The sequence below is a fragment of the Chionomys nivalis genome, chromosome 13 (genome assembly GCF_950005125.1).
Source record: "Chionomys nivalis chromosome 13, mChiNiv1.1, whole genome shotgun sequence".
Classification (NCBI taxonomy): Eukaryota; Metazoa; Chordata; class Mammalia; order Rodentia; family Cricetidae; genus Chionomys; species Chionomys nivalis.
In genome coordinates, this window is record NC_080098.1 from 21,126,900 (window position 1) to 21,153,733 (window position 26,834).

Below are 26,834 nucleotides of genomic sequence, written 5' to 3' on the forward strand. Positions count from 1 at the left end.
AACAATTGTCACAAGAAGAAAGTTCTACACCCGGTCCATCATTACAAGTTGCCATCAAAGCAGAGACTCATGAAAATGACTATATAAGCTGGGCGTGTGGCACTTGAAATCCCATCACTCTGGAGGCAGGGCCAGAAGGCTCAGGAGTGCAAGATCATCCTTCACTACAATGAGATTGAGGGCAGCTGGGTTCCATGAGATTCTGTCTCAAAATACAGCACCAGTATTGTAAAATTACTTTCAGGCCAACGTGTACAAATAAATGGACCATAAAATGCATTTTGTCTCAGAACTTAGATAGACCCCATCCCTAAGGCATTTACATGCGTATGTAAATGTTTCAAAATCAAGAAGAATTCTAAGTCAGAAACCCTCCCAGTCCCAAGTATTTTGAATAAGGGGTATTCCGCTTTTATTTAACTCAAATTTGGTTGTAGAGTTTTTTGGCTTTTTGTTTTTTCTAAATTCTAGGTGAGGTTTTTTTGTGTGTATAATGAATATGCCTTCTTTGGCTTATATAATACACGACCTCTAAGTCAGGATCTAGAAAACTAAGATATATAAAGTATATTTATGTGGGAATGGGTATAGAGAAAGGTCAAGAAGCTAGAAAAGGGCCCATGGGAGGGGACAAAAGAGGCTTTAAAGGAGGAAGTAACAAGACATATGTGGCATGAAGGTGAGGAAGAATACCGGGGGTGGAAGGGTGTGAGCAGAGACAGAGGTAGGGGGGATGGAGAGGGGAGCAAACGTGAGGGATCCATCAAAACTTAGTATATATGAAAATGTCATAACGAAAACTGACACTTACATGCTAATCAAAGAGTCATCTGATAAGTGAATAAAAGTTATACTGAATTTAGTACCATGTGTTCCTTCCTAAGCTCAGTAAAAATGAATACAAAGGAATAGCAAACAAACTGCTTAATCGGGAACATTCTAATCCATCCTGAAAAGCTCCAGGCTAAGACTGCTGAGATGGCCAAGCTTCTAGCAAGGAACCATATGACATGGACACGTATTCATAAGCTATGTTCTTCAAAAGCACAACCTATGATCCAGGAGGGTGTAGACAGAGGTTGCTTGTTCATTTTCTGGCCTCCCAGACCCTAAATAATCACACAGAAACTATATTAATTATGACACTGCTTGCCCAATAGCTTAGGCATATTCCTGGATAACTCTTATATCTTAAATTAATCCATTTCTATTAATCTGTGTATCGCCACATGGTTGCGGACTACTGATAAGATTCACTCTGCTGTCTATTGTAGTAGGAGCTGTGGGCCTCTTCCCACAGCCCAGCTCATGGCTGCCTAGCTAGCTTATGCCCCGAAATAAAAACACACAAATTGTATTCTTTTAAACACTGCTTGGCCCATTTCTGTTCATGTGTGTAGCACCTTGAGGTGTGCTTACCGGGAAGATTCTAGCCTATGTCCATCCTGGGTCAGAGCTTCATTGCATCTGCTCTGGAGAGGAGAGCATGGTGTCTGTCTCTCAGAGGAGCTGCCCTGCATCTGAGCTCACTTCCTCTTCCTCCCAGCATTCTATTCTGTCTACTCCACCCACCTAAGGGATGGCCTATCAAATGGGCCAAGGCAGTTTGTTTATTGACAAATGACCTTCCTCCATCAGTCTATCTTCTGCTGTGGCTTCATAGCATCTCTCTGACTCCGCCGTCTTTCTCCCAGCATTCACTTTAGCTCCCCCCCCCCAATCTAGCTCTATTCTGCCATTCCCAGGCCAAAGCAGTTTCTTTATTCATCAATGGTAATAAAACATATTCACAACATACAGAGTGGAATCCCACATCAGGTGGGGGTGAGGATAGGGGTAGGATGCACACCTGAAATCCCAGCACCTTGGAAGCTGAGGCAGGAGGATTATAAGTTTAAGGCTTGCTAGCTATGGGCTAGTCAGCTCAGGCTACATTGGGAGATCTTGCATCTTAGAAAAATAAAAAAAGAAATATAACTACTTGTCTATGGAATAGGAAATTCTTATGTTTCCAAATATAATGAAGAAGCACATCAAAAATTACAAGTAGCACTCAGTCAGTAAATGACAGTTTCCAGAAAATGACATTTTCTTCCATTAAGACAATTACTGCTAAACATGAATATGAATGCATAACTCAAGTAGATGAATATTTGTCAAGGCACACAGACTCCTGACACTATTTAAAGCAGCAGTTTCCAAGTTTTATCACTCCAGGATGAATATTGAATAATCTTAGAGGCACGCATGCACATGATTCTGTAATAAGGCATTTCCCCACAGACAATGCAGTCCTTCATTCTTTAATTGACTCCATGGACACATGGATTCTATCACAGAACTGGTGAATTCTGGAACCAGGCATGGCTTCAATTAGGAGTAATCTAAATGTGGTCATAAGTGATGAAAGAGAATTAGTCTTAAAGACCCTCTGTGGTCAGTAAGTATCTTTACACATTAGTAAGCTTTAACTACAACGCTAAGTTCTATAATCTGATATAAGATGTTAATTATATTAGTTACTTTTTTATCATTGTGATCAAATGAGCTGGTAGAACTTAAGGGGGTGCCTTAGCTTGCTTTCCATTATTTTAATAAACACCGTGGCCAAAAGCAACTTAGAAAGAAAAGGTTTTTTTTTTTTTTTTTTCATCTTACAACTCCCAGGTCACAGTTCATCACTGAAAGAATTCAGGGCAAGAATTCAAGCATGGCTGGAACCGATAGAACTGAAGCAGAGGCCACGGAGGTATACTGCTCATTGGCTTGCTCCTTGTGGCAACCTCAGTCTGCTTTCTTCTTGGGTTATTTTATTATATGTGTCTGAGTGTTTTACCTGCATGCATGTATGTGTACCACATGTATGCCTTGTGCCTGGGAAGGTCATAAAAGAGCATCAAATAATGCACTGGAACTGAAGTTATGGGTTTGTGAACCTCCATGTGGGTGCTAAGAATCAAACCTGGGTCCTCTGCAAGAACAAGTGCTCTTAACCACTGAGTCATCTCTCCAGATTCTAACCTACTTTCTTATACCTCCTGCCTACGGGTGGCACCACCCCCAGTGGTCGATTATATTAACTATTAATCTCTCACATTGATTATTAGTCAAGGGAATGCTTCCATCTGATTTTCTGTAGGCAAGCCAATGGGGCCATTTTCTCCATTGAGGTTCCCTCTGCACAGACGACTCTAGTTTAAATCAAGTTGACAAAAAACTGAATTTCACAGGAGGAAAGATCTAGTTGGTTCATGGTTTCAGAGGGTTTAGTTTATGGTTGCTTAGCCCCATGCACTGGGCAGAACATTATGGCAGCAGAAGGGTTTGACAGAATCATTCAGTCCATGACCTACCAGTTAGTAGAGAGTTAATCAGTAAGTGGCCAGGGATAACTCACCCCCAAAGACCTGGCTCCAGTGACAGCCATGCCCCATCTCTTGACGTTTCCATGAATTCCCAAAATAGCCCTTCCAGCAGGGGATCAAGTATTTAAAACAGAAGTCTTTCACATTCAATTCATAATATTACTTGGAATAATTAACATTGCTGGACATTGTTTCCTGGTGATATTTTGTTGGCTTTATGGCCAGTAAGAACATGGGGAGAGGCCAAGACTGGGGGGGGGTTGAAGTTAATGGAAGCATCCTGAGATAGTAACTATCTAAAGACAAAAGCTGAGGAAGGCCAAGACTGGCTCCCAAAGATGTCCAAAGTGCATCGTTCCAAAGCTGTGAATATATATGATCATGTGTATATGCGCATAAGCACACATGTGTGCATTTTGAAAATACGAGTTAAATTAAGAATTTTGACACTGGATTATCCAATGGCGCAGTATAACCACAGCCCTGAAGCAACCAGCAACTAGTATGATCATTTAGGGAGCCAATCTAATTGGAAACAGAACCTTGGCTAGGGACTGGGGGCAAGTATGATGCCTGAGCCTTTTGGAAAGAAGAAATCTGCAAAGCTAGGCAAGTTGAAGCCAGGATCCTAACTGAAATACAGGCACCATAGTCCCAAGGGATATGACAGAAGCAACTATGTCCCAACAGCTGCACAAGCTGACTTGAAGACTTGAAGATGGACTAAGAGACCTCAACCATAGAGGTGCCCAAGAAGTCACTCAGAGCACATGCCTGAGGCCTGTGGGTCCTTGCCCGAGAGCACTGGGAAGAGAGGAGCAGCCTGTCTTCATGGTGAGGGGATGAGCGCAAGGTACCAGAGGAAGAACCAAGTAGTGAAAATGGGTTTGGAACCAATGACATCATACTTATCCCATTTGGCTTTTAGATAAGAAGCATTATTTTCTACACAAGTCAGTTTGGTTTCGGTTGCTATGGAGACTTGAATAATACAGTCCTTAAATTTTTTTCTGTTTTTTCAAATAAAACCCCAGCTCCCTGGCATCTTAAAGGAGGGAGATTTGAGGGCATGAAGGCAGAAAAAAGGGGGTCAAGTGTAAAACACATCAGTTGTGCCTTTAGTTCACCAGCCTAACTCTAGAGAAACTCTTTAATCTTTGTAAACACCAGGTGGATAAGACATAGTAACTGTATATAGATAAATACACAGAAAAGAAGATGAGGTCACTGCTACCCCACTTTCCCAAAATGGCCCCTGTTGACACTTGCATAACCCCCACCCCCAAACTGGAGGGCTCTGTGTTAAAAATAAACTTCATTTAAAATAAACTTTATTATTATAGAAAAAAAACAAGAAAACCCAAGGCTCATATGGTAGCCAGTGTACTGATGGAACATGCTAAGTGTAACAGTAAACATTATTATTAGCTTAACTGGAATTAGCATGACCCAGGAGACTGGGGCACACCTGTGCATATGTCTGTGACAGTTTCCAGAAAGGATGAACTGGGAGAGAAGACCTGCTTTGCACGCGTACTCTTGCACTTTGGTAACTGGATGGGGTCCTCCTAACGCTCTCTTGCACACATTACATAATCCACTAACAGCAACAGGCACGTCTTTATGAAACAAACAGGTGACATTCTGTCATCAGTTATCCAGGCGCTGTCTCTGCAGCTGAACATCGAGATACAGACCTTAGAGGTAAAGTACAGTGACTGATGTGTTCAACAGGAAAGGTACCTTGTTTAAAAAGTCTTGGGTAACAGAGGGAGAATACTTCAGCCATTTGGTTTAAGTAACTCCCCCTTTTTCAAAAACTCATGACTAAGATAGAAGCCTGTAGGGACTGCACCATCCCTCTCTGGAATAGAAGGAGACACTACAGCACCCTGTCAGATGTGGGGTCCAAAATTACCTCGACAGGAAAGCCAGAGTTGCTTCCCACCGCTGCAAAGCAACTGGTGTCACTTGCTGTCACTGTTTTTGGAAACCTCAACATGTTTCCATCAGGAGACATAACTCAGGCAAGCCTTCTTCCTCTTTATTCTGTCCACAGAATGGACATACTATGCATATTGCCTATTAAAATGAAAATAAATCATGCCCTAAACATATATCATCTCACTAATTAATTCTATGGGGGCACACACACTATAGTGTGCTTGTGGAGGCCAGAGGTCAATTTTACCCTAATTGGTTCTCTTCTACTGTGTGGGTCCTGGATGTTGAAATCAGATTGTTGAGTTAGGGATGAGCATCTATAACTGCTGTGCTATAATCTTTTTTCTTTCTTTCTTTTTTTTTCAAGACAGGGTTTCTCTGTGTAGCCCTGACTGTTCTGGAACTTACTCTGTAGACCAGGCTAGCCTTGAACTCACAGAGACCCACTTGCTGCCTCCCACGTGCTGAAACTAAAGGTGTGTGCCACCATGCCCAGTGTCCTGGGTCTGTTTATCAAGCCTATACACAACAGTCCATTTAGTGGGTCCTCAGGGGCCACTTCCCCTTCACTTCTCAGACTCTGCTATTTCATGTGCCGGCCCAATATCTAGAGGACAACCCACTTTGGTTTTTACACATTTCTTTAAAGTCCGACTTTAATAACTGAGGAAAGAGAAGGGAAGGTGACCAGGCACCCTTTCTGCTGTCTCAGGGATGGGCACTGGGCCCTAGGGTATTACAGTTTTAGAAAACAATGGTGCTTACTTGTTGCCAGTACAGTATCTGATTCGAGTCTATTTTAGTTACAGGCGTAGAGAGCAAATGAGTTGACATACGAAGAATTCATGCAACAGTAAGCACTGAATACATGATAGCTATGCCTCATGTTTGCCTGTTGTCATTGTTCATAGCAGGCACAACAGCACATACTTCTACTTCCAGCACTTAGAAAGCAGGAGGATCATGAGTTCAAGACTGTCTGCGTTACCATGAATCCAGCCCAGTCTGCAACAGAGAGATCCTGTTTCTAAGAGTAAGGTAGAGGAGGAAAGGAAAGAAGGAGAGAGGGGAGAGAGTATGTTCATGGTCACATGAGACATGCATGACGTCAAAGCTTGGGAGAAGCTACCAGGTCTCTATGAGGATCCCAGAAAACTGCATATCCTCAGAGCCCAGAACTCTGACTTTCAGATGGTGGACCGGCCATGACTAAATCATCAAACAATATAAATACACATCCTCTGCATCCACATCCATTCCTACACACATCAGAGAGGCCTTCGGGTGCCAACATCCAGCTTCCTTTGGATAAACTTTTCCATTGGATAGTGAACCCTGAGTCCGAAGGGACCATGGAATTAGCTCCCCAACTGAAACCCTCATACTGCTGCTCTCTTAATAATAAATGGAACAAGGAGCATTTTCAGTTGTAAATTACAGTCTTTGTTCAAACTTGTCCTTCCGATCTAATCTTTTGTGAAAACAAGCCCTTTATGTTGTTCCAAATGAGTTCTCTATTCAAATGGACTTTAAATTGGGGGTGAGGGTGAGAAAAACAGACTTACAAAGCAGGGTGTACTGCCAAAAGGGAAATTAAGCTACTGGGGAGGAGGCTCTGTTTAGGGAATGAGGATACTTGGTGGATTAATAGAGAGTAAGCAACACTTGAGAGCAGGGGGGCAGAAGGGAGGAGAGAATGAAAGCTAGTTGCCAGGGAAACAAACTAATGGACCACAGTCACCGTGCAGGTGACTAACGGCCATCAGCTCAGCTTCATCCAAACCATCAGAAGCAGGAACCACAGCCTCTTTCTAAGCTGCTGAGAGAGGAACTTGGTGCTTCAGTTCCCTGAAGCATCAACAGCCTTCTGAAAAACTAAAGACTAGCACTCATTACGGAGACACTGGCAGAGAAAAGCTGTACAGGTTTACGAAGTTAAAGGAATTCGAAGTTCTGGCAGGATCCGCCCCACCCCCTATCTGTAAGGCTAAGAGCTCCAAAGTTCCCCTAGCACAGGCATACTGCAGGAACAAGCTGGCCAAATTAAAGTTCTCAAATCCTACTGAGCTGCTATTCTTTAAATCATCCTCCTTCCCTGTTGCTTGTTCAGAAGCTAACCGGGGATTACCAATTAGTAATCAGTCTGCACCGATTCTCTTTTCAGTGTTCAGTTTTTTGGATGAAGGCAGAGTTGTGTTTAGAGTCAGACCTTCCGCACCTGCTAGAACATGGTCCGTGTACCCGCAGTCAAAACCATAAGCTAACAAAGTCACCAGGGGACCAGGAGAGGCTTCAGCTGGAGAAGAGACTAAAGCGAGCTGTGAAGTGCAGTGGTTCATGCTGCCAGGGACATTACCTGATCTCGCAAAGCAAAATGAGAACTTTAACGTGCAGCGTGGGCGGAGCCTGCACGAAGCGTGTGTCTCAGTCTCTACTGCTGGCTACTGCTGCACCCATTTCTGGTGAGCAGGGATTATTTATTCTCAACCAATTTCAAAATCAGAGACCTGCATTTACAGATCATTCATCCGTTGTATTTATGACTATTCTGAGGCCTGCCTGTCATAGAACCAGAAACACTGTCCTCGGGGTGATACACTGTGATTCTGAGAGGTTGTGAGGGAAGAAAATGGGGCCCCTTAGTAAGAAAGTATAATTTGTTGGAACCATAGCACTCATGCATGGAAAGAAAGTTACAGAAATTGCAGCCTTAGGAGCTGTTAAGCTCGACTTCCTTGGCATATATTTGTCTTCAGAGCTGAGGGAAATGGTCTTATATTTTGGTCATAAATTCTCAGACTTGTAATATAACACACGGTTCTTCTCCTCCTCCTCCTCCTCCTCCTCCCCCTCCTCCTCCTCCTCCTCCTCCTCCTCCTCTCCCTCCTTCTCCTCCTCCTTCTTCTTTGAGACATGGTTTCTCTGTGTAGTTTTGGAGCCTGTCCTGGAGCTTGCTCTGTAGACCAGGCTGGCCTCGAGCTTAACAGAGATCTGCTGCCTTTGCCTCCTGAGTGCTGGGATTAAAGGCGTGCGCCACCACTGCCCAGCTCACGTGGTTCTTCTTATCTTAAAATAAAGCTTACACCTTACCATTTAGTTGCTTCTAAGGTGCACACACACATATATACCACTGGTTTCATTCAGCGATTATAGTTTCATGAGATACTATAACGTAGCTGGGATTTAGGAGACACTCGTCACCACCCATCAACCATTCCACAGCACCATGAAATTAAGAGCTCAATAAAGCACAGATTCTGAAGTCACATGTTAAAATAATAACGCAATCAATAGCATCTTTATGCTACCACAGGCACAAAAGCCCAGAGAGAGAAGGCAGAGACATATTTCTGACACAGTTTTGGGGACACAGCACAATAAGCATGTGTTAGAAAGGTACCTTAAAACACACAGTGAAATGTTATTCTGAGCATAGAATCAATGAATCCAAGAGAGTGGCTCATATTCATTCAACATAAGCTGCTCAGTGAGATAATTAAAGACCCAAGTCATTAAGGGCTCGGCATGAAGGTTGATGTTAAAAATGAAGCCATTCTGAAAAATGTGTGCCCTCCGGCCTGCTATTCCCAGTGTGGCACAGCACATCAGGAGAACCACCCCTTTTCTCCCCTCGCACCTCTGCAGAGCAAGGCTTATGTTCTGATTATGGCAGCATGGTGAATTATTTTTGGTCAGAGTGATAATTGATCTCGCTACTGTGAGAATTACCAATGGTAGCACAATAGCTACTATTGGAGGTTAGTGAGGGATGTGGTCTGCTTGAGAAGACCGGGACTTCTCTGAGACCTGGGAAGGGATTTGTACGATGAAACCATAACTCTCCGGGAAGAAGCCCAAATGGAGCTTTCTTACATGCCCAATTTTTCTGTCTTCATTGTAAGTGTATGTACAGTGTATGGACATGTGTATGCAGGTAGACATGTCCAGCGTGCACACATGTAGAGGTCTGAGGGGCTATCAGGTGTCTTGTCCCATCCCTCTTCATCTTATTTTATAACACTGAACCTGAAGCTCACCATTTTGGCTAGACTGGCTAGCCAGTGAGGCCCGCAGGATCTGCCTGTCTCTGCTCCCCCTTGAAGCTACAGGTAAACGCGGCTACACTCAGCCTTTACAAGGGTGCATAGCAAGCACTATTATCTACTGGGTCATCTCGTCAACCCCATATCTTATTTATTAAGGTTTAAGAAAACTTCAAGGGCTAGAGAGGTGACTCCATCCATAAAACACTCACCTAACAAGAATAAAGAATAAGGACCTGACTTCATTCCCAAAGCTCTTGTAATAAGCTAGGCACTGAGGCATGCTCTTGTAATCTCGGAGACCGCGAGATAGGAGGTGGGAACAGGCGAAACCCTGGAAGCTTACAATTCAACAAGTTTAGCTTACTTGGTGAAGTTCCAATGGGAGATCCTGTCTTATCAAAAGGCAGAAGGTATCTGGGGTTATCATCTGAACTTCACATGTATGCACAAGCATAAATTTGTACTCTGCTGCACACATTTGTACATGCACATAAACATATTTAAATACTTGTGAACATGCACACATACCCATATATACACATACACACAAAAGTTACTATGTAAGACAGAAAATAAGTTCCTGCCCCACTTTAAACATCCAATTATAAAGCTGAGAATTGGTCCCTACCAGTTTTCTATAAATTCCTCCCGTTCTTCCCAATCATAGACGCCTATGCATGTCCAAGTAGCTTTCCTTGAAAGCACAGATTTAGAGTACACCACACACGATGACAAGCTGGACATATTCATTAGCGCCATATCTTTGCAATTATCCCAGATCAGCACACACAAAGGTAATTATCCAGACATAACATTTTCAGTTGCACATAAGACATAAATGGCATAATAACACCCAGTGTATAAAAGGCACTAACTCCCAGAAAGGCTAACAAAGACACTTGGAAGCAAACTGCAGACATGCCTGGCCTGGTCTGCTCTTCAGTGCTGTGCTACGCTGCAAGGCTCAGGCTGATAGGACTCAAATTCAGAAAAATGGGGTTCTTCACATGCATGGTGAATGGCTCACACACAGAGGGACAGCTGCCGTTGTGAGACAATGGAATAAAATAAGATGTACTTGAAGGACAGATGCCGGCCAGGCAGCGCCCCACCTCACCCTCCTAATCTCTGCAGAACCACTCATCTGTCCTGAAAGCTGGAGTCAATCCATCTTTGAGCGCCCGCCTGCCTCTCATCCATCATGACTCGGTTCCCACTCTATAGCGCCATCCCCTCTCTGCCAAGCCCTGTGACAGAGCAGGGAGGACAGTGAATCACCAGTGAGGCAGCCTGGGGCAGCTTTTCTGAATAAGAATATGCATGATTCAGTGACAGAAGAGCTATTCCTGGACATCGGTGATGGAGAACTCAGGCTCCCCAGAAGGAGGCTGGGCCTTTACTACCAGCTCACCACGCCGATCTTCTCAGGAAAGCAGATGTTAGAGCAAACTCAATGAACCACACGGAAATCCTAAAGGTGAGAGGGCCAGTCATTAGCACTGGTACCTACACAAGGGACTGGAACTCAGTCATGTCTTGTGCTCCCAAGAACTTGCAAAATGCAAAGTTCACAGTTTAATATGGCAGAGTTAGGAGAAACCATGGTTGTAATCTGTTGGAGGGAAGTCTTAATTCTGCAGGGGCCCTTGGAAAAACATTATGCAGATGGTGTATCAGCTATTTGGCTCTCATTTCCATCTGGGATATCATATAGTCCACAGAGCACATTCTCTCTCCGTCATATGTATGCACATATTTACACACACACACAGTAAATACTTAAAAGTTAAAAGAACAATAATAAAAATAAAGAAGGAAAGTAGAATGTCAGAAGGCCGTGTGTGTAGCAGTACTTTTCTTGTTATGTACAGACCTCATGCGATTTGATCCCCAGAATCCAAACTTAAAAAATAAAACTTTATAACTTTTTCAAATTTATTGAATAACTTATAACAAAGTATATTAAAGCAAAAACATTTTAACTTCTTTCTACATATTACCTAATAGGAAATCGTCTAAGCAGAATAATTCATCTTGGCAGAATTCACATGCTTTGATTACTTTAAATTAATAACTGCTTCTAGAGCCCCCATCTTTAAGAATCTACTTTTTCCAACACATTCATTATTTCTATGTATTTGTAATATAATCTTTGAAGTCATGTTTTTATGATTTCTGAGTTTCAAACCGCCCACACATTCATCCTTTCCAATTTCCATCAAGTCCCAGAGACCTCCCTTTCCAGCACCAGGGTAACAGGGGTGCACCACCATGCCTGGCTTGCATTTTACCAGCTCAGCCGTCCCCCTATCTATTATTTGCTACTCTCTTTGACACTTTAAAGAAGATAAACCTTGTAAAATAAACTGTTCCTATTAGCAGATTTCTTGTGCTTTCTCAAAGCTGGATGCTATAATGTAATCATACTCTCCATCTTTTCTCACTGCTAGACAGATATAAAATTATCCAATAAAAAATAGAAATCCACCAAGACATTTTCCACAGACCAAGCTATTCCAGAGTACAATTAGAGATTTTTGAAAACTCATACTGTATTTGAGCTCTTATCATTTAATTTGTTCCATTTCTTTTATAAGGATGTGTTTCAAGATTTAGCTCCAATCAGTGACTGCAGTTGGATACTAACTTCAAATACTACTATTGAGGTCACTTATTGTAACACAGTGATTAAAAGTTTCCAACTGTGGGACTGGATAAACGGCTCAGCAATGAAGAGCACTGGCTACTCTTCAGAGGACCTGAATTTGATCCCCAGCACCCATATGGCGGCTTACAAGCATCTGTAATTCCATGCCTGGGAATCTGATGCCCTCTTCTGGCCTCTAAGGGCAATGCACACACATACATGTAGGCAAAACACTTAATACACATAAGTGAAATTCTTAAAAAAAAAAATCCAACTGTTTTATTAAGCAATGCAACCAAAATGTGGGGATTTGGTTCTAAGGAGGTCTGACACCAGTTGAATAAATATATTCTTCTATCTTAGAGCAGAAAGTTTACAAAAGGCAAGGTAGACTTAGGGAAAAAGGAACTGAACAGGAGTGTCTACAAGGAGCAGGAAAGGAGGTCAGAGCCATGGGGGGCTGAGTCTAATTCTCACTATGCAAATGTCTCCACAGGACCCTAGCAGCACAGTTGCAGAGAATACAGAGAGGGCACTGGTGTGGGATTTTTTGCATTTGCAAGGTAGATGTATTAGGCTAAGAAGAAAAGAGACTGCAGAATAACCGCAGGGGTAGTGTTCTAAAAGGTGTTAGGCTGGATGAGAAGCCTGGGCAGAGGCAAGAGTGCTGCTCTCAATAACCTCAAAGAATAAGCGAAGCCATTGTCCAGGCTAAAGGCAGAGAATTGCAGAATGCCGGCTGCCCCAGGCTGCCCTGTTGGAAAGGGGTCACGAGGCTGTATTACTCCAGGCAGAGTCCTATAGCGGGATCTGATGGGAAAGTCACAGTGTGGTTATCCCCATGGACAATGAAGGCGGCAGCATGTCTAGGTGTGAAGGACAATTTGTTAAGTAAAACAGGTCAGAAAGATTTTTTAAAAAACTGTTCTTATTTACATGCAGAGGCTTAAGAAGTTGAAATCATAGAGTAGAGCATGTAACACGCTGACCAGAGGCAGGGAGGGATGGCGAGGGAAGAAGAGGATGGCTAAAGGGTATGGTCAACTGCATAGGAGAAATGACCTCTAACTGAGGACAGAGTTAGCTATAAATTTCAAAATAGCGACTAGGCTGGGTTTTGAATGTTCTCAAGACAGGGAAGTAATAAATGTTTTAGGTTATGGATTTTCCAGCAACCTTAATGCCCATTACATTTTACACATGCATTGAGAAAACTCACAACCACTGCCAGTTAGAATTTTCAGTATCTAAATCCAACTATTGGAAGAAGGGAGACAGACTCCTGGTTCAAGAGCAGGCAGAAAAGATCTCCCCTTCTTTTCATGTGGTCTAATTGCTAGTTGGTGGCATGTCCCCTCCCTTTTGTAATGCTTACTTGAGTGGTCCTGCCGTACATACCTGGGGTGTCACTCTACATAAGGGCTTATTAGATGTTGCGGTGGTTTATGGGAGAATTGTCTCCCATAGACTCATGTATCTGAGTACTGGTAGTGGCAGTGTTTGAGGAGTAAAGGAACTTTTTGGAAATAGAGATTTGCTGAGTAAGTATGTTAATGGATGGAGGCTGGCTTTGAGATTTTAGAACCTGGCTCTTCTCTCTCCCTCTCTCTGTGTCTCTCCTCCACCCCTGTGAGTGTGTGTGTGTCCTTTCTCTCTGTGTCTCTCTCCTTTCTCTCTCCTCTCTCTCTCTCTCTCTCTTTCTCTCTCTCTCTCTCTCTCTCTGTCTCTCTCCCCTCCCCCCATGTGTGTATGTGTGTGTGCGCGCGCACGCCTGTCTGTCTGTCTGTCTGTCTGTCTGCCTCTGTGTGTGTGTCTCTCTCCTTTCTCTCTCTCTCTCTGTCTGTCTCTGTCTCTCCGTGTGTGTGTGTCTGTCTCTTTCTCTCCCCCCGTGTGTGTGTCTGTGTATCTGTCTCTCTGTGTGTGTTTCTCTCTCCTTTCATTCTCTGTCTGTCTCTGTCTCCCCCCCCCCATGTCTGTCTGTCTGGCTCTCTCTTTCTTTCTCTCTCTCTCCCTCTTTCCTCTCTTTCTCTGTTTCCTGACTGCCCTGCCAGGTCAGCCTCAGATTTCCAGTGCCCGCCCTTCCTACCATCAGGACTGATCTCCTCTGTACGCTAAAACAGGCCCTTTTCTCTAAGTTGCTTTTGGTCATGTATTTATCACAGCCACAGAAAGTGATTAAAAGAGATGCACACAGCTGTACACTTGTACCCAGTCTCTTGTGACACAAGACCTGTTGTCAAATCCAACTTCACACAAGGACCACACATTCAAAGGTCAGAATGATTAAGAGTTTTCAGATGACGAAAGAAAAGTGTTAAGACCCTGGGTGGGGTCGGGTCCTGGTTGGCTGCATGGATTAGGGGCCTGGGGCAGGCCTGGCTCTGTGCCACCATTTCACCTCTTGTAGGTCTACACTCCAATGCCACCATGCCATTTTGCACTAACTACCTACCCACCTTCAAGTATGCTTTGTCCTCCTTTATAATCTTCCTCTGAAGACTTCAGTAGTCGCTTGTGTATACTCAGTGACTTATTAAACTGACTACTGTCTCTTTTTCCTCCCATTATATAAGTTTCATAAGCATAGAATGTTTATTCATTTTATAGCCTCCCAGCTAATAATACCAGCCCTGTTATGGGGCTCCATACATACTTCTTGAGTGAGTGAGTGAGAGAATGAGTGAGTGAATGAATGAATGAATGAATGAGTGAATGAATGAATAAATGAATGAGAGAGATGGTACGTAATGACAAGCGCAGGTGAAGGTTACAGGATTTCAGGAAAGAGATGATTTCTCTAAGAACAGGTCTCTGGGATCACACAGTCTAGAGGGGGTGATTACACTTCACAGTGATTACTCTCCTTGATGAGGGCACAATTCTATAATTCCAGGGAATGCCTAGCAGAGTAGACAAGCTCCAGGAAGGGTGACAAGGTAGCCAGATGGAGGTGCCAGGGTGCAGAGGAGGGGGGGAGGCTGCAGGATAGACACAGAGCATCAAGAAGCCCGTGTGGTACTCTAGCAGTTCAGAGTGCCGTGATGCTCAGAGAAAGGAGAGGGCTTACAAGCCTGAGCTGAGCAGACGCTTTTGAAAAACAGGAACACTACAAGAACACGCCCTCAGAGGGAACCCATACATTGAATCTGCATGAGGATGCTGGTTGGGTCAGAGCAGAGCTCGGCTCCTTTGATTAAGCCGTCACGTAGACTAGCGGTCCCGGAGCATTGTAGACTAGAATGTCTAATCTAATACACTCTGAAATTCATCACGGTGCAGGTGCTCTCTGTATAAGCTCCAAGTTTTCAATCTGCTAGGGAATTGGAAATAACAACGTCAGCAGCGATCCCTTCTATATTTTTGTATCTTACAAGTCTGAGCCTGCTGACTTTCAGTTATTACATGAATGCTTAAATGAAATACATAATCTGTGCAATCTGTCCGTGAATAAATGAGTGAAATCAATGCTCTATATTCAAAGCCCATTTCTACTCTTTGTGAGTACCAGTGGCCAGATGATACTTTCAGAAGATTTTATAGTGGCTTCTATAATGGCAAGATTTTATCTGAGGCTGGGGCATTGCAGCTTGGTGGTAAAATACTTGCCTAACACAAGGCCATGACAGTGATCTTCAGAACACCACCCCCGAAAGAGTTGTGGCATTTTAAAGCTGTGTTTGATTTAGGATCTCATTCATTTGTAGACAAAGATATTTGCCATGCAGATTGGGTCAAATGGGGAATATAGTATCTTTAAAAGTACCATAAGATGTATTAAAAGTAAAGAACACATTTAAGGCATGATTACAAAGACCTAAAATCTGCTAAGAGAGGCAAATGACAGTATATATCCCAAAGAGGTTAATTCAGCACAACAATAAACACACCAGGAGTAAGCATTTGAGTTCTAGGGTATGTGAAGCAAGCATTAGTGGAACCTAGGAGAGCAACCACTCAACAATAGGAGTCTTCAACAACACCGTCAATAAAAGATAGCACAAGTCAACAAAATACCACAAAAGAAATGCAGGACCTACCCACTGTAGACCAACATGACCTGACAGATATAAGAGCTCCATTCCAGCTAACAACAGCAGAAGCACCTGTCTATCTAGACGGAGTAGGATATTCTCCAGAATAAGTCATAGGTTAGTCCCCAAACCAGGTGTCAGTAAATTTGAATAGGACTAAAATCCTGCAAAGCATCTATTTGCCTCACAAGGGATGGGAATCAGAAATCAACACCGGAAGGACAACTAGGAAATTCACAAACATAGAAACTAAACAGAATACTCCTAAACGACCAATGGACCACAGAAGAAATCATGAGGAAAACCAAGGGAGAATTTTAAACAAAAACACAACTCAACTACCAAACTGTGTGGCGCAGAGTAAAAGCCATGTAAGACATGGAGGCTGAATGGATGGTTCAGTGGCTAAAAGCACTTGCTGCTCTTGCAGGGGACCTAGGTTCGGTTCCCAGCACCCACGTGGGGTGGTTCACAGCTGCCTGTAATTCTATTTCCAAAGATCCAATGCTCTCTTCTGGCCTCCACAGGAGACCTCATGCACAGGGCGCACAATAGACAAACAGGCACACACATATATACAGAAGAATCAATTTTTTTAAAATAAAATCTTTAAAAGATGTTTGCAGGGCTTAGGGATATAGTTCAGTGGTAGAGCTCCTATCTAGCCAGAATAAGGTCTTAGTTTCTGCCCCAAGTCCTGGAAATAAAAACATTTGTAAATTCGTAAGTTTAAAAAGATGAACAAAAGCATGACTATGTCCTAGCGATTTCATATAGTTGAATCTAATAATGCTTGTTCAAGATTATATTGGACCATTTGTTTTCTGTCTTCGCGGCTCTCTAAGCCTTTCTAGTCCAATAGTTACCCAGGTGGTTACTGGTTGATATATGAGCAGCAGTAACCAGAAATACCAAGCTGGCATCTGCCAGGGTCTCCAGATGCTATTGCCTACCAAGATGTCACATACCTCCCTGTAAGCCAGTCAAGTTGAGCCCCCAAAGGACAAAAGTCATCAGAGATGAACCTCTATAGACAGAGTCCCTCATAGACTCAACCTCATACAGACTCACCCCTACAGACTCAGGCATTCCCAGGTCCAACCGACACTCACAGACCAGACTCTGTACCATACAGGTTCCAGAATAAGACCTCTGTCTGAACCAGACCCTTCTGCCAGGAGCATAAGCCACCTCCTTCAGCCCTACGTTCATCTGCCTAACACTTATCATCCTTCTTCAAGGGTGCCTCCCCTCAGAACACAGAGGACAATCCTGAAAGAAAGCAGCCATGATGGGTTATCATCACCTCTGTGCAGCCATGGTGGGTTATCATCACCCCTGTACCGCCATGGTGGTTATGACCCCTGTGCAAAGAGAGCCGCTAAAGAGGATCCTCTATGTCTTATGCCATAAAAATCCTAACTACCCTCCCAATATTGAGCAGAAACTACAGGCCTACCGAGTTCTTAATTAGCTGTGTGCGGTAAGTGAAGATAAGATTTCAGTAATTTATATGTAAATATACTAAGGTATTATATTCAGAAACACATTTTCCTTCACTATTGTGTTCGACTACTTACCGAAGGCTTTCTGTTGAGAGTGATAATTTGTGTTCTAATTAAAAATGTTTCTGGGAACACAGTGTATAAATTATGAATACAATATCCCCATGAAAGCTAACATCGGTGACCCTATCCCCCAAAGAGGGAACTGTTCAAACAGCTTCATACACAAGACCACACAGTAGATAAAACACATTTTCTCTTGGAAACTGCATATATTTTCATGTCCTGAACTACCTGGGAACTGAATGAATATTCTTCAAAGAGTATGTGTTTAATTCTTAGGTACTGAATCTCAGCAGGTATCTGGTTATATTATTCATATTTCAATGCTATCATGGAATGAAATAAGTATTAGAAATATTTGCATCTCACCTAGAATAAGCAATACAAAATAAATCACCATATTGGCAAAAATCATTCATCCATTCAGTCACTGCACTTTTAAAAGTTACATAAGAGAAAAACACAGAGTAATTGTGAACAGAATGAGATTTTCCAGGTAAATTTCTATGCTATTATTAAATAATCTTTCTTCTATGCATTTTAAAATATTGACAGAATCATAATTAATAAGGCATTCTAGGTAAACTGAATTATTCACATTGATAAATACACATTGGTTTGCTTAGACAATATTATTGGAACATCATGCTACATTGGTCAAGGGTACATGATGGGTTACTTGTTGCCTTAATCAAAAGATGCAGTCTCTCTGGTCAGTTTCTCCATGTAAAATTGTAGTATACACCCACTAAAGTTTGTTGTAAAGATTAAATAAGAAAAACAGATATATTTATTAATCACCATTCCTTTTCTGTGTAACATTAATTGAAAAACATTTTTAATGAATTATTTTATTTTTATTATGTGTTTGTATGTATGGAAGGGTATATTCACATGGGTACAGGCACCTGCAGAAGTCAGAAGAGGGTGTCAGATCCTCTGAAGTTGTGAGCTGCTCAGTATGGGTGCTGGGAACTGAACTCAGATCCTCTGGAAGAGAAAGACGAGCTCTTTACCCTTGAACCATCTGTCTAGTCCTTGAACATATATTTAAAAAGTGTATGAGAAGTCTGAGTACAGAACATATGTTTATCAAGTGTTCCATACAGTGTACAAGTTCCATTCTCACAGGCAACAAAGTAGAGATTAACTTTTCTAAAAGTGAAAAGTGTTACAGAGAGAAATAATGTTGGGGGAAGAGACAGGGAATAAACATGTCTAAAGTAGGAGTGGGGGGATTTTATACAAGTAAGATAGTAAAATACCTTTAAAAATGGCATCTAGCAGAAATCCCAGACTTCTCTAAATTCCACGAGGGCATTAGAGATCTAAGGGAAGGCCAACAGCTGGCAGAAGGGCTTGCTACCAAGCCTGATGACCCCGTTGAAACCACTGGCCCCACATGGTGGAAGGAGACAGATGACTACTGAAGGATGTCCTCTGTTCTTCACATGCAATGTGTATTCACACTAAGTAGTAAAGACAGACAGACGGACGGACAGATGGACGGATGGATGGACGGATGGGTAAGTAGATGGATAGATAGAGAAAGATGATAGAGATAGATAGATAGATAGATAGATAGATAGATAGATAGATAGATAGATAGAGATGGATAGATAGATAGATAGATAGATAGATAGATAGATAGATAGATAGATAGATAGATAGATGATAGAGATGGATAGATAGATAGATAGATAGATAGATAGATAGATAGATAGATAGATAGATAGATAGATGGATGGATGGATGGATGGATGGATGGATGGATGGTAGATAGATAGATAGATAGATAGATAGATAGATAGATAGATAGATGATAGAGATAGATAGATAGTTTTGTCTGGATGCAGTTGAATAAAAGGGAAGAGAGAGGTAGGACAAGAGGTCAAGGGCTTATAATGTATCAGGGCTGATGCAGTCCTGGAAGCTGCTGTAAAGTCTTTGTAAAGACAAAGACAATAGAAATTGAGGTAGGAAGTCAATGGAAGTCCTCAACAAGAATCTGGCTAGCACACGGCAGTAGTTTGAATGTACTTGGCTCCCATAAGGTCAGGGGAAGTGTCAGCATTAGGAGGAATGACTTTGATGGAGTAGGTATGGCCCTGTTGAAGGAAGTGTGTTACTTTGGGAGTGGGCTTTGAGGTCTCATATATGCTCAAGCCATGCCCAGTGTCTCAGTTCACTTCCTGTTGCCTTTGGATCAAGATGTACAACTCTCAGTTCCTTTTCCAGCACCATGTGTGCCTGCACACCACCATGCCTCTCACCATGATGATAATGGACCAAACCTCTGAAACTCTAAGCCACACCAATTAAATGTTTTCCTTTATAAGAGTTGCTGTGGTCATAGTATCTCTCCACAGCAATAAAAGACACCTACAATGGTAAGGTTGGGGAAAGAAGAATGGGTCCCTTGGGCCTGGGCAATAGCTGTGATAGTGTATTGTTGGTGACATTGGGTGGGTGAATTTGTTGTGTGAGAAAGATGAATGTAAGATAACTCCAGATTCTGAGTCCAAGACATTGGAAGAAGGGGGCTTCTATTTGTTAAGATGAGACAGACACCAGGAGAAACAGATTTTCAGATATTTCAGAAGTGAGACTTCTGAATAGTCCTAGGCTAGAGACAGAGATTCAGAAGGTACCCATGCATGGAGCCTAAAGTCTTATTGGGAGGGTGGCAAAGCATAACAGCAATACAGTCTGCTTTTCCTACAAAACTACTTCCAGCATATTCTTTTGCTTGTTTAGGTGTATGCATTAGTATGCAAGTATGTACACGTGCGTATGAGTGTGTGTGCATGCCATGATGCTTGTGTCAAGGTCAGAGAAAAATCTCAGGTGTTAGGTCTTGCCTTTTTTTGAGGCAGGTGTGTGCCAGGCTATATGAGCTACAAGAATTCTCCTGCTTCCATCTCTCACCTTGCAGCAGGGACACTGGGATTACAAATGTGTGTTGTTGTATCTAGCTTCATGTTGGTTCGGGGAATATGAACACAAGTCCTTATGCTTGCATGGAGAGCTCTTTTCCTCCAGAACCATCTCTGCAGTCCTTTAAATGTGTACTTCAGCTTGTGGCTTATGCAACCCACTATAGCTATGAATGGAGAAAGTAAGAGAGGTGGCCTTTCCAAATACAGCACTGATAGTCTACAAGCAAAGATAGATGAGACACAAATTTAAACTGATCTCTCATCTCTAAGTTATATCAGTGTGATCTCAGTCTTTTACTATCTATAGAAGATTGCCCCCCAAATAGCATTCTGAAAAAACATATTTGCTCAAGACACAAATAAAATGTACATAAACACACCCTAAACAATTAATCTTTCCCATAGCAGCATAGGACAAATACATCCCACCCTCAGAATGGAGATAACAATTATAAAAGCAATAGAGTTAGAGTGCTGAGGAGCCTTGGTACTGAGGGTGATGTTTCCTAGGAAACTAAAACCCTCCCAAGCACAAATATTGTGAAATCCAGTACTCCCAAATGTTCTATTCTAAATCCTACATATTTAGAAATAAAGGGCTTTTCAAGTGAGTCAAAAATAAAAGCAAACACAAACAAACAAACAAAACCCAAAAGAACAAAAGCACTTTCCACTAATCCAGAATCAAAAGCTATACAACAAATTTCAGGAGGGAAATGCTATCAGGCCTTGGCAAATAAAACCCAATACAATGACAAAATAATCACACAGCCTACACACTCCCAAAACAAGTCCAAGTCTTTCCGATAATACTGTATTCTGAGACGGCACGGGGTTTCTGCCCATGTTTTTTCTTCTTTCTTGTCTTTCTTTTTTTTTTAACATTTAATTTAGATAAGAGAGGGAAGGTCAGAGTTGTTTTATATGAATTCCCAAAATATATGACAAAAGCTATTTCAAAGACATATATTACCTTAAAATATACTTGGTAAATTAAAGTTTTGCTACATAGAATTCTTTTGGGAATTAACAAGAATTGATGCAGAAAATTATGAAAAAATAAAACAAAACATAAAACATCTACCATGGGAATCACTTATAAAAGTTCATTGTATTTTACCCATTCTAATGAAATAGCATTCAGTTACAACAGGATCAATAAAATGAAATAGTTCAGATTAAACTGAGCAAAGCCCATATGCTGAAAACTGTAAAATGTGGGCTAAGTTTAATAAAAGACCTAAATAGAGAAACAAGTTGTGCTTATGAATTAAAGCTCAAATTTAAGTTGTTAATTGTTTTCAAATTTTTGTTTAGCTTCCATGCAATTCCAAACAAGATGTCTACCAACAAGTCTCAAAATTTGATTTAAAAATTTATATGAACAATCTATTTTAAGAATGCCAAAGTTATTTTATGAAATAATAAATGATAAAAGAAAAGGAATTATAATGTAATAAAGGGATAAAGTACACCTAGTTCTAAGATTTACTTTAGAGTTGTGATATTGCATAATTTTGATACAAAAACAGATGCATAGAACAGAATAATGAGTACAAAAATATGATCAAGTAATATATTAACAAAAAATTCATCACATTTGTGTGTGTGTTGGTGTGTATGGATAGTGTGTGTGTGTGTGTGTTGGTGTTTGAGTATTTTGTATATGTGTGTGGTGTGTATGGGTAGTGTGTGTGTGGTGTGTATGGGTATTTTGTGTGTGCCATAGCACTTGAAGACTTTAGTGAGCAACTTGCCAGGTTGATTCTCTCTTTCTACCATATATGACCCAAGGATTGAACTCAGGCTGCCAGGCTTGGCAGCAAGCACTTTACCTGCTGATCCTTCTTGCTGACCCAGGCAATTGATTTCTGACAAAACTACCAAAGCAATTTAGCAAATTAAAGTTCTCTTCAACCAAGGCACTGAATATAGGCTATCCCTGTGAGTGAATTACGTCAGATGCAAATGAGTACATATTACTCCATTTCCATATCTTAGAATACAAAATAAAAGCTCCTGTGAAAGTTAAAACATTGATTGAACCACAGGTCAGTGAAGGAGGGGCTGAAAGGGACACATGGAAAGGAGTCTTTCTGAGAGGGTCAGAAATGGGGGTGTTATGCTCATCCCCGAGATGTCCCATCCAATGAAATGCAACATATCCTGTGTGGTTTACACTTCAATAAAATTGATTCCTGAAAGGGAACTGAAAACCAAAGAAACATGAATGGGTATGAATTAACATGTTGTAACTGGCATGTCCAGGGCAGATACACAGCTTTGTTCTTTACGTCATTCAAACCTCCACCACGTTTAGATCGGGATTTACCAAACAAATCGACCCAGAGCGCCCACCAAAAGTTAGTTGGTTTCTGCCTAATTCCTCTCAGATACTAAGAAGTCTCAGTAAGTGCGGTTGGCCTTAACGAAGCTTTCGCTGCAGCCGCCAAGAGAAGACGTTCTCAACTGAGTCTGAGTAGGAGGGGGAGTCTGTGCCAGGTTTGGTCTACGACTGGGTCTGTTCCAGACACTTGCCTGCTCTTGGGCCGACTCCTCTTTACATACGTTTCTGCTGGTGAGCACAGGATCAAGCCATTGATCTCTTTACTTTGAAGAGAAGTAAAATTGAGGTCTATTTGGACTTCATCTCATTAAAATCTGAAGGGCATTCTGATGAAATGATACGGATGTCCACCGAGAAACCTGCCCATACCGAGGACCTGTTCGCCATGACCATTTCCCACACATTCCCCACCCCATCTCTAAAGTAAACATCACCATCTTCTCCTTTGCCCGTTATAGAAACTGATCCTCAGTGAGGTCTGATCATTTGCTCAGATTCACCCAGTCAGTGGCACAGCGGAGATTTCCATCTCTGGGGTCCTTAAAGTGATAGGTGATGTATTTCCATACAAACCTGAAGTAAATAAATGCAAAGACCTTGGGGTTCTGATTCTAGTATTAGTCATTTTGTATTAACAACAACAACAACAACAACAAAAAAGCCATGCAGTTCAGAACACAGGTGATATTATATGGGGCTTTTGCTCATCATCAAATGTTTTCTTCTTCCTACTAGGCAATCAATATTTGAAAATGACTCATTTATATCTTTAGAGAGGAGACACTACACAAAACAAAGTCAGAGCATCTTTAGTGACCATCTCTAAATCTGGGGAGAGTTATTACTGGTCAGGAAAGAAAAACAGAAATGTGCAATATGCACAACTAACAAAAGGGCAGAATACTGCTCGGTGGTGGTGGCGCACACCTTTAATCCCAGCACTCGGGAGGCAGAGGCAGGCGGATCTCTGTGAGTTCGAGGACAGCCTGGTCTACAAGAGCAAGTTCCAGGACAGGCTCCAAAGCTACAGAGAAGCCCTGTCTCAAAAAAACCAATAGCAGAGTACTAAGGAAGATTCCTGGGTCACTGGGCAGTTCACACTCAACTAAGCAATAAAACAACTGCTTAGCCTGACTTACTGTCGATGTCAGAGAAAATCAGACAGACACTTCCAAATGGGACATTACAATCACCCATGAAAACATTTTTAAGGCAATGAAATATAAAAAAGAAACGAACCAATAGATACTTTCTGGTATCAAAATGATCTCTAGGAGATGAAGTTACACAAACATTCATAAGGAAGAGAAAACATGAAAAACCATTCATTAAACTAACTTAACCCCAATTCTTCTGCACATCTGTGGCAAGTCAAAGTCAGAACCTCATTAATAAACAATCAAATTCATTGTCTATATTCTGATTTTCAGCAACACTCCTCTCAGTCACAGGATCCAATAGTGTGGTGTCCCGGCATCTACTTATACACATCTACATCATGGAGATGTCCCAACGTTCTGAGACATTTCTAATATTTAATTCTAATAAATAAAGAATGGGATGTTCCTGACAATCACACACCTAAAGTCAAGCATCTATGTAGTGAGAAAGATAATTTTGCCTTAAATTTTAAAACACATTTACAAGTCATCTCTATCTGACATTCTCGCTTCCTTCCTGTCTCAGAAATCCCTGGTGTTTGTGGATTCCAGGGACAGCATAATGGAGGTGGCAATGTCACCATCTGACTCCAGTAATACTTTCCTTTTTTGTGTTTATCACGAATCCACAGTTCAGTCACAAGCAACTATCCACCAGAGGGGAAGGGACGGAGCACAAGCTGCCATCTGCTCTCCTCCCCCAGCATCCCTGGAAATGAAGACAGGGTAGGAGTCTCTCCTAGAAATGAGAGCAAAGTGTTCCTCATACTTAGCCCACTGACGCATCTTTCAGCAACATTTGGCCCTGGCAGATGAGACAGCCACAGAGGCACAGTGTGATAGTGGCATGGACCCCAACTGTGGGATTCAGCAGTAGCAGAATGGGCCTGTTCAGGTCTAAAGGTGTCTGGGTGCCAGATATGATGATGAGCTTTGCTCTCAGTACCCTACAGACATCATCATGTTTTGTTGCCTCACAGGCCCCCAACATTCATTTGTTTGGGCACTGGCAATCACACCCCTCAGTATTCATCAGACAAGGTACTTACAGTTGCATGACCAAGTACAGGTGATTCGGACTTTCATAAATATCTTCCAGGGCAACAATGTTTTCATGTTTAATCCTAAAAGTAAAGAAAGCACACACACAATGGTAAGGACAATTATACTTGAAAAAAAAAAGGGGGGGTCATGACAGGGAACAAAAGTGACATGATAGAACCCCAATTCCTTGATAAGACGTTGAAGACTTTCCACCACATTGTTCCAAATGTATTTCTCAATTTCTTATTCCCTCAGTTCCTTCTCTTCATCATTCTTAAAGCCTTAGGAGCCCACAGCTAGTAACAATGTACTGAATGCTGCTGCTGAACATGTATGCCATGGACCAAATCTCTCACTACTATATTTTCTCACATAGTTGTACATCAAATGGCTGAACTCCCTGGGTAGCACACAACTGCTTTCCACTGTCTCAATGCAGGGCCTGCAGACTAGTCTAAAGAGCCACTTATGTGTGGGTTCATCCCTCCTAACAGTCACTATACCCCAGGGAACAGTTTCATGGTCATGTTCATGAATCCAGTGCAGGCAAAGGAAAACCAGGCTGACCACCTCACTGGAATTCACACTTATCCCACCAGCAAATTCAGTTTCCCAAGTGAACTAACTGGGAAAGCTAATTTCATCTCAAATCTTAGAAACAATACATGTTCAAATCACATGTAGACAGAAGTTTCTGTCCCACCCTGTCCTGTAGCCATTCAGTCCCAAATCAATATAGAGGTTTATATTAATTATAAACTATTTGGCCTCTTAGCTCAGGCTTATTATTAACTAGCTCTTACAATTTAAATTAACCCATATTTTTGTCTATGTTTAGTCACATGGCTTGGTTCCTTTTCTCAGTAAGGCATTCTCATCTTGTTTCCTCTGTGTCTGGCTGTGACTGTGACTCTGACTTTCCTCTTCCCAGAATTCTGCCAGTAGTTACCCCACCTATACTTCCTGCCTGACTACTGGCCAATTGGCATTTTATTAAACCAATACAAGTAACAAATCTTTACAGTGTATAAGAGCATTATCCCTCAGCATCACCTGTCTCTGGATAGTCAGATTTCTTATTTCCTCTTTCTCCTCATATCCTGTTATTCCTGATATTCCTGTTAGAGAATTACAAGGATAATCTCATAACCAAGGATGATCAATAAGTTCTTAAGAGGCAGTCCTTGAATCTTCTGGGGAGTTTGGCACAAATGCCAATTCTCAGGCTCTGACTGGATAATACAAGACCAGGGCAGAGCCCAGCAGTCTTCATTTTAAGACCCCAGACAGTGTGTATACAAAAAGATTTGAGAGACAAGGGGATTAGATCAGTAATTTTAAAATTTAAGTGCATAAATAAATCCCCTGAGGATTTGATGATAAGGCAGTTTTGATCTAGTGGGTCCAGGGTAGGGACTTAGCATCTATATTTCTCACCCAAATGCAGATGCTGCTGGCTTAGGACCACACCAAGTATGCAAAGTTTCCAACAAAGGCAGCCCAAGAAGGAGACAGATTCATTCTAGCTCTTACAACTCTTCACAGAGAGCAGTGTCTGCTCAGAATGTCAAGCTCAATATTTATTTAATGCATATGAGGGAAGAATCATTTCATTCCTCAATGAGCTAATTAGCTCTTACCACACGTCTTTTGCTGACATTCCTGATGAACCACTTAAAGACAAGATGGAGCTTGCAGACTCTTGGGAGCCCCTTGAAAATAGATTCACACAACTCATTTGTT

General features: G+C 41.8%; 1 protein-coding gene across 3 annotated transcripts in view; it reads right to left on the reverse strand.

Moving 5' to 3' along the window:
* Window positions 1-26,834, reverse strand: part of Camk1d (calcium/calmodulin dependent protein kinase ID) — a 401,940-nt gene that overhangs the window by 127,014 nt on the left and 248,092 nt on the right. For all 3 annotated transcript variants that reach the window (XM_057787298.1, XM_057787297.1, XM_057787299.1), the window contains exon 3: window positions 25,097-25,171. In XM_057787298.1, coding sequence (XP_057643281.1) covers window positions 25,097-25,171 — 75 coding nt within the window. The remainder of the gene's footprint in view (window positions 1-25,096; window positions 25,172-26,834) is intronic.